The 8,265-nt window shown below is 48.9% G+C and overlaps 1 protein-coding gene across 6 annotated transcripts; it reads left to right on the top strand.

Annotated features, from left to right (window-relative positions):
* The first annotated feature begins 662 nt into the window (after window positions 1-662).
* Window positions 663-8,131, top strand: MIIP (migration and invasion inhibitory protein). Of its 6 annotated transcripts, none has more exons than XM_032709172.1 (11): window positions 663-720; window positions 2,040-2,178; window positions 2,283-2,470; window positions 3,007-3,486; window positions 4,118-4,220; window positions 4,659-4,770; window positions 4,966-5,030; window positions 5,454-5,583; window positions 5,957-6,053; window positions 6,844-6,951; window positions 7,219-8,131. In XM_032709172.1, the coding sequence occupies exons 3-11, from the start codon at window positions 2,300-2,302 to the stop codon at window positions 7,375-7,377; spliced, it is 1,425 nt and encodes a 474-aa protein (XP_032565063.1). In that variant the 5' UTR covers window positions 663-720; window positions 2,040-2,178; window positions 2,283-2,299; the 3' UTR covers window positions 7,378-8,131. The 6 variants fall into 6 exon arrangements, with proteins under 6 accessions (XP_032565063.1, XP_032565064.1, XP_032565066.1 ...); XM_032709173.1 differs by having other exon boundaries at window positions 686-720; window positions 2,020-2,178; XM_032709175.1 differs by lacking the exon at window positions 663-720 and adding an exon at window positions 891-1,155 and having other exon boundaries at window positions 4,121-4,220.
* Window positions 8,132-8,265: the final 134 nt, after the last annotated feature.

Below are 8,265 nucleotides of genomic sequence, written 5' to 3'. Positions count from 1 at the left end.
CTAAGTCCAGTGTTCTCGACTTTGGAAATAAACTTTCCTACAATCCTTCCACTGCCTTTCACAGAATCACAGAATCAACGAGGTTGGGAAACACCTCTGAGATCATCAATCCCAACCTTTGACCCAACACCACTTTGCCTACTAGACCATGGCACTGATGCCACATCCAGTCTCTCCTTAAACACCTCCAGGGACGGTGACTCCCCCACCTCCCTGGGCAGCCCATTCCAGTGTCTGATCACTGTCTCTGGAAAGAATTTCTTCCTGATGTCCAACCTAAAGCTCCCCTGGTGCAGCTTAAGGCCGTGCCCTCTCGTCCTGCTGCTGGTGGCCTGGGAGAAGAGCCCGATGCCCGCCTGGCTCCTCCTTCCCGCCGGGGAGTTGTAGAGAGCCATGAGGTCTCCCCTGAGCCCTCGGCGGCACCTGCGTGTCATCCTCACACCGACGATACTGAAAGTTTTAGTCGCACTAAAACCGTCGGTATTGAATCAACGATTTCTTGAGGATACCGGAGGAAGCAACGGCCAGGGAATGTATCGCTCAGCGCCCTCGGTTCTCACGCGTTAGTGACGAGGGGCGGCCTCCCCTGCGGGCCCGGGCGGGCGGTGCCGGCCCCGCGCATGCCGGGAGAGCCCGGGGCGGGCCCGGAGCGGGGAATCCCGGCGGCTGCAGCGGGACCGGACCGGCGGGGGAGCCCCCGGAGCGGCGGGGACGGCGCAGGTGGGACGGGGAGCGCGGCGGGACCGGCTCGGAACGGGCGGGACGGGCGAGTCCCCGCGCTGCGAGGGAGGGGCCGGCGGAGGAGGGAGGGTTCGCCGCTGCCAGCCCGGCCTCTGGAAGAGGGAGGGGAATTTCGCAATGCTCGGGGCTCCCTCCCCTCCCTTGTGGGTGCGGGGGAGCCGAACCAGGGCCCCTGCCCCGGAACAGCCCGCGGGGCCGGACAACTTCCGCGCAGGAAGCTCGTTCTCGGCGCCCGAGACAGTCGCTGATCTTTAACTGCGGGAGGCGAAGCTCCTCCTCACAGAGGATTCAGGCTGGAGCAGGTTTTTCATAAACTTGAGCTTCTTGTAGGCTGTGCCAAGAGTGGACCTCATCTGGTAAAACCCTTCCAGAAAGTCCCTTGACCGATGTTGTTTTCGGAGTGTTTGCTCTCTGGTGAGCAGTGGTGAGAGGGTGCTCATCAGAGCTGTCAGCTTTGTCCTGTGGAGGCTGCGAGAACCACTGGTTCTTGTCAAGTTTTCTCAAATTTAGTGCCTTAACAGCGATATTTCTGTTTTCTGTCCCGTACCGCACCTCTCACTTATTTCCTGTAGCAAGAAGATATGTTGTAGTTTGTTAGTGCTGCTCTCCGCTCCTCCTAGTGCCCTTGTACCACATTTGATTCCCCGTGTCCGGTTGCCAAGGGAGCAAACACAAAAACAAATCAGATGAGCTTTGGAGAACAGTTTAGGGATCCTTCAGAACGAAATGTGCTAGAAAACCATGTAGTTTTATTGAGAACATAATTTATCAGTCTGGTCAAAAGCAATGTGAGAGTTTGGGTTTAGGGTTTGCTTCTGCTTTATTTAAAAATCCGTTTTTTGCAAATTTAGAGGAGCTTGTGATGTTGTGAAGACGTTGAACAGTGGAACAGCTTTCCAATCAAACTAGACTTTATTTGTTTATCTATTAACTCCTTTTCACCCCCTTGTGGGACTTAAGGTAATTAATTTATGGGATTGGAATTGCCCAAGACCTTGTCCTGAGTCATAACTGAGCCTTTTGGAGCCTCCCTGCCTGGGGGATATGGAGGACAGTTTTGACTCAGTATTTCTTTTGGATGTAGCAAATGCATTCATGTTGATTAGTCATATCTTGGACTTATGAACATCCTGGGTGTATCAAAATACAAATTTCAATGTTCAAAAGAACATTAAAGCAGAATTGCATAAGAATATCCTAATTGACAGCCTCTGAACCAAATGTGTCTTATTTAGCTTTTTGATGTGACTTTTTCATGTGTGCTGTTTCCTCTGTCAGAGTTTCTTGTCTCTGTTCAGTCAGCTCCCAGTTTCTAAGAGCAAAATACTTGATGGTCCATCCGAGGGGAGAGAAGCTTGAGGTGGTGCTGGTTCTTAGCATAAGGAGTTTGGCTGATTTCTCAGGAGAAGGGATCAACACTCCAACATTTCAACAGCTGTAAGTGGGTTTTAGGAAAAATCCCCTGAAGGTGGTTTCTCCCGTGTCTGCTTCTTCACTTAATTCTTCCATTTGTGTGGTTCCCCCTTCCTCTGGCTTTACAGGAAAAGGGTTGTCTAGGATGGACTTAGAGCTGCTGAAGAGGCTGCGTCAGGCCAACCAGGACCTTCTACAAAGGCTCACAACAAAGCAGGAGGAGATCAGGAGAAGAGTTCCCAGCAAGCCACTCCTTCCAGCATCTGTTCTTCACCACAGAGCTGCTGAGGGATCTGTCCCCTGGCCCAGGAGAGGGGTATGTGTGGTGTCTGTGCTAGAAATTCTGGGAAGCAATTGGCCTTGTGGGACAGCAGCTCTGCCTGTGGTGTGGGAAAGGAGTCATATGGACATGGAGGAGCTGGTAGAAACTGGAATGTGGAATAGGGAGTCTGCTAGAAAAGTAGCTGCCCTTTGGTTATTGTTTATCCTGTGGTCTCAATCTGTTCTCCTTGCAAATAATTCAGTTCCTGCCCAAGACATGCAAGTTTCTTCATCTAAAATAGGAATGAACATTGTGGAAGGAAATCCTTTTGTTTCTTCTAAGCACAAGGGCTGAAAGTTTCATGGTTCCTCAGATTGGGAAAAGCTGCATTTAGCTGGAAGTGGATCTCTTTCTTCTCCAAATAAAAAGGTCTCACGAATCAACATTAGGATTTTTCTTTTTATCCCTCAGGAATTTAACGGGGTGAGCAGACGAGAGGTTAATTTTTCTCTTAGTGAGTGAAATGTCCTAATGAAAGGTATTTGTAATGTGACTGATGCCATGTGTTGTGAGGGTCTCTGTCCTTCCAGAAGGAGAATCAGGTGGATGCTGTGAAGGCCACAGCTGACCCTGGAGTGGTGGTGTCTGTGGAACCCAGAGCACGCACAGCCAGAGCAGCCCTCAGTTCACCTCTGAAACACAGCAGCAGGGACAGAGAGCTACAGCAACAACAAGCAAAGGCACAGGAAGCAGCAGGTTTGGATTCCAGCTATCCTGGGAAAGAGGAGAGTGTTGTTCCAGTGTCTGCAATCATTCCATGTGGCAGAGAAGCCCCCAGAGTGGATGGGGATGGCCATGCTCGAGGAAGTCCAGAGAAGGAATCCTTCCTCCTGGGACTTGGAGAGAACAGAAAACAGTCTGCTCTGCTCCGTGGTTTCCATGAGAAGAATCATCCAGACCCATCACTGAGCAGAGTGCAAAATGAAGAGCCCAGTGAGCAGCACGTGGTCAGCAGAGAGCCCACGATGCCTAAATCAGTGCTGGTGACATCCCGGGCCAAAGAGTTGAAGGTAAATGTCAAACCAGTGCTTTGCTTATTTTCCCGAGTCAACAGAAGGGTGGGGAAGAAGGGCCAGGAGAACATGACTTGCCCTGTTCCCACTGTGTAAATGGGAAGCTGGGGCTGGAACTGTTCCTGGGTGTAGCAGTCAGGGGCTGTTGGCAGTTTGTTCAGGCCCTGCTTTCCTCAGCCGGTGAACTGAAGACCAGAAAACTGTCACACTTGACTGTGAGACTCCCTGTGTTTGCATGTGATCCATGTGCTGAGGGAGAACAGCCAGGGGCAGTGCTGCTGCTCCAGAGTTTGTTCCCCCGGGTGTGAAGGGCAGGCTCTGCCCCTGATCATCCTCCAGGGCAGCACAGGTTGCCTAATCTTTGGGGGTGTGCATTGAGGGGCCTCAGCATTTTGTTTAAAGCTCTGAAAAATCCTGCCTTATACCTTGGCAAATCCCCTCTTTCTGTTTTATTTATTGAGAAAGCAAAGGGCTGTTGAGCTAGTCACTGGTAGAGGCACAGATAGAATCCAGCCTCAAACTAAGTCACAGCTGTCCCATTTGAGCAGTTGCCAGTTGTTTCCTCAGCTGTACCTTTGACTGTCCTGCTGAATGACTAAGAAGTCTTTATGAATTGTTTTCTTCCCAGAAGAAAGCTCATCATGTGACTTTTCAGCCTGAGCCTGAAGAAGATGCCACACCAGTGGGCAGCTGGTCTGCCCGTCCTTTCCTGGGCTATGACTGGATTGCAGGTGAATCCTAACCCTGAAGCAAAGCTCTCAGCAGGATGGGGTGGTGTGAAGAGTTAAAACACACTTTATGACCCCTTTAAGTTGAGGTTTGGTGGGACTGCTGTCCTTGAGTCCGTGCAGAAAGTCTCAGCAGAGGGGCTGCAGCTCTGTCAGAGGCTGTTTCCTGTCCAGACATGACCTGTGCTTCCCTGGAATGGGAAGTGGCAGTGGTATGGGAATCCAGGCAGCACATGGCAAAGCCTCGTGGGGTCAGGGAGGATACCAAATAACTGGAATGAAATAAGGAAGCCAAACCACACAGTTAATCTGTGGTTTGACATCATGGCCTGCTCTTCTCATTACCATAATTTTGTTCTGACTGTTTTTTGTGAGGCTGGCTTTGGTGCTTTCCAAAATTTGATAAACCCTTGAACTTTCCTCTCTCCTTGGCCTTCTCAGGGCTCCTTGATACAAAGTCTTCAGTAACAGAAAAATCAGAGCAGTACTTTGCTGAGCTGCAGCAGTTCCGACAGGCCAACAGAGAAGCTTGTATTGATGAACAGGACCTGGAGTAAGTGGGGATGGGGAAGGGCTGGAGCAGCAATGCAGTAATGAGAGCCATGGTCTGATTGGAGTGGGACATTGTAAGGGTGGCTTTGAGGGCCTTTATTTACCTCCCAGGCATAAATGTGTGCTTGGAAAAGGCAGGGCTGCTCAGAGGACCCTCCCCTCTGTCACCAGCTGATCTCTCTGTGTGTTTCTTTAGGCCCAAGGCTCTGGATTGCACAGTTCCTGAACAAGAACCAGATTTGATAGCCAGTTCCCATAAGTGTAAGATCACATTTCTTCCTACTCCAATTTCTGTGAAAAAACAACTGTGCGGTCTTTGTCATCCTGAGAAAGCAGCACATCAGGCAAGACAAGGAAGAATGTTATTTTCAGCTCCAGCTCTTCAACCAGATTCAACTTCCTACTCCAAAGGCACTTGAGTCTTCTCTCAATCACTGTCATGTTAATCTGTCAGGGTTTCTCGTAGCTGGCTAATGTTCTGTTTTTAGGTTGAGGTTGAAGTTTTGGTTTTGCTTTTTAGGAACTTACTTGGGAACAGGAAATGTAAAAGATATTTCAGGAAAGGCAGCTCTTCTTATAGAATGCAGGTGTGGCACTGTGGTAGAACACAGCTTTGTTGGCTGGTTTGAGGAACCTTCTGACAAACAAGGAATGTGAAGTTTGGTGGTTTGTTGTTCTGTGCAGGTTTTTACTGTTACCGGTTAAACCGGCGCCTGTTCCCTGTCCCTGTGGATCCAGAATCTGCCTGCCCTGTGTGTAAGATCCCACGTGCCCACCAGCCCCCAGGGACACTGGAAGAGCCAGCCCATGTCAGGTAAATAGGAGTTACTGCCTTGTAACATGCAGAACTCAAGGAAACAATAGGGAAGAAAAAGCTGATCAGGTGAAGGAGAAAACAGCATCACAACAGCTCTGTAGAAGGTTGCTGTTCTCAAGGCAGAGATACAGCTTGCTTAAAAATCCCTCACTGATCTTTTCCATGAGCACAAACAGTTTTGAAGTCAATGAGAAATACCTGTTTAAACCAAATTTGGTTCAGAATCTGAACGTGGACTGTCTAATGCCCCGATCCAAAACTGTTTTGCTTGGTTCACTTTGGGATTAGACCCTTGGATTCTGAGTGGGGAAGGCAGATTTCCTCTGCCTTGTCAGAGGTGCAGGCACTTACTTCCCTTGTGTGGTTGCAGGGTCAGCATTCCCAGGAATACCCTTTTGCCTGCCCACAAGTACAAAGCCCATCGCAGGAGGAGCTTTGAGCCAGCAGACGATCTGGCCTTACCCTCGGTGAGTTGCTGTTCTTGCTGGTGGCACAGCCCAGGCTGGGCACTGCTTTAAGAGGGAAAGAAAATCTGTGACTCATTGCCCTGGCAGGGTTTCCACTAAAATTTCTGACCTGTGTCACTGAGGCAGAAAACCCACTGGTGTGTTCTGAGTGAGTGCCTTTGTGGAAGTGGAGTAGAGTGTGTGACATATTTCCAGTGCTTTACACTGCACCAAAGAAAGTACCACGTGGAGCTTTGTCCTTCTGGGGCAGATTTGACTGACTCAACATGGTGATCCACACCTAAGAGTGCCTGTTTCCTTCCACAGGTGTCAGGGAGTCTGGAAGGAGAGCATCCATGAAGCATACACAGTGTAACCAGTAGTGGCAAGGGGTGGATTTCAAACTGTTACTGTAGAGCTGGTCCTGTATTCCAGCCAGTAACCAGTGCTAGGCAGTATTGCTAATCTGACCCTGGCCTAAAGATTTCCAGGGAAGAGGTGGGAGGAAACTTAGTTTTGAGGTTTAGGGAACTGGATGAGTCAGTTGAGACAGGTTCAGAGAGGTCGGGTGCTTGAGTTCACAAAGCAGGAGATCAGCTTAGAAGTAACCAACCAGTGAAAGGTGGAAGAGGAGAGGGACAGTTTTGCTTCATTAGAGATTTCATCATTTTCCTGTTAGTCATATAAAACTCCTCAAAAATTAATTATTTTAACAATTGCTAAAGCTTCCCCGTGCAGAAATTATTATTTAGAACTATGTTTAGGCCACAATAGATACAAAAGGGTAGAGCATTTCCATCTCTTTTCACAGCACTGCCTGGCTGGCTGGGAAAACATCATCCCTCCAAGCAACCCCAGGCTCAGCACTTTGGATCTGAGAGCTTCCCTGGAAGAGAGGCCTTCTCCCCATCCTCACCTGGTAAGCACCAGAGTCCCTGGAGATGCTGGGAGTTGCACAGATGGAAATTGCTGTCCCACCTCTAAAGGGTTTGATGATTATCAAGAGCTGAACAAACAAAAATTTATCACCACTGGGAAACATCTTCCTTCTTCTCAACCAGCGTGCACAGGGCCAAAAAAGGGACAAAAAAACAAGGGGCAAAAAGCCTGTTCAGCTCACCAGAGTTCATCAAAGAGAAGTCACTGTGGCACTCTTTGATTAATACCCTCTTCATTTGGCTTCCAGGGCTCGCTGCCCAGAGTGTCAAGAGGAACTGAGGAGCCCCTGCCCCCCTTGGCACGTGCCAGGTCCAGCAGTGCCTCCCCTCGGAGGAAGCAGAGCAGGGGGGGACGCCGGAGAGCAGCTCCCGGGTTAGGCCAGGCTGCTTTAACCTCAACACTGTGACCCACAGACCTGTCTGCCCGGGGGAAGGGGTGGGCACAGCACGTGGGAACAACTCACAGACGAAGCCGTTTGGATAAAAAAATTAACCTTGGAGCAGATTTTGCCCAGTTTCCACAGTCGCGCGGTGACCGGTGCGCGCATGTGGGAGTTTGTGCAGCCCAGTGTGTGGGTTCACTTCTCTGTTTTGCCTCTTGCAGCTGCTCCTGAGAGCTGTCCCACCTGGGGCTGGCTGAAGGGATGTGCCCAGGATGAGTAGGGACAGCCATGGCAGTCCTGCCACCTCAGCTGAGTCACCACCACTGTAACTCAACTCTTGAGTGCCAGGGGAGGAACTGGCCTGTGAAGGGCCTGGTTGAGTGGAGTGACACAAATATGGTGATTTCCAAATGTTTGAAACGTGACACTTAAGTTTCTAGTGCCTTAAACTTGAGTTCCTGAATAATTTAGTTAAAATTAAAAAAATCCTATTTATTTTCAGTGCAATGTGTGTAGCTACAGAGTGTGAAAAAAAACATGTTAAAATGAGATTTTATTCATTAACAAGCTAGATAATGTTAAAGCCTTAAAGTGTTTGCAAATTGTGCTTGCCTCTGCTTTTCTGAGTTCGTTGGGAGATAAACCAAAAAACATTTTGGAGTTTTTAAATTGTACCGAAACAAAATACATTACATAGTATGATTGGTTTGAACTTTATGGGCTGATCTTACTTTCCTTGCCTAAACCCAATAAAACTGATGTTTTATTTTGCCTTGAATTTTCTGAAACAGAAATTCCTTCCTCAAATGTATTTCTGGGACTGACTTGAGAGAATGGTTTTGCAGAGAGAAATGGTTTATGCAGCTTCTTGGCATTCACTGTTATTTTTATATCAGATACATTATTTATTAA

Source organism: Chiroxiphia lanceolata, chromosome 22, assembly GCF_009829145.1.
Source record: "Chiroxiphia lanceolata isolate bChiLan1 chromosome 22, bChiLan1.pri, whole genome shotgun sequence".
In the NCBI taxonomy this organism is placed as follows: Eukaryota; Metazoa; Chordata; class Aves; order Passeriformes; family Pipridae; genus Chiroxiphia; species Chiroxiphia lanceolata.
Note: the sequence above shows the minus strand (reverse complement) of the source record. Positions and strands in the feature narration are given on the sequence as shown.

Bases quoted from the DNA above. Each gene is read 5' to 3' on its own strand.
- MIIP (XM_032709172.1), top strand. From the start codon at position 2,300: ATGGACTTAGAGCTGCTGAAGAGGCTGCGTCAGGCCAACCAGGACCTT. The intron at 2,471-3,006 runs GTATGTGTGGTG...CTGTCCTTCCAG, and splicing joins TCCCCTGGCCCAGGAGAGGG to AAGGAGAATCAGGTGGATGC. The intron at 6,054-6,843 runs GTGAGTTGCTGT...CTCTTTTCACAG, and splicing joins ACGATCTGGCCTTACCCTCG to CACTGCCTGGCTGGCTGGGA.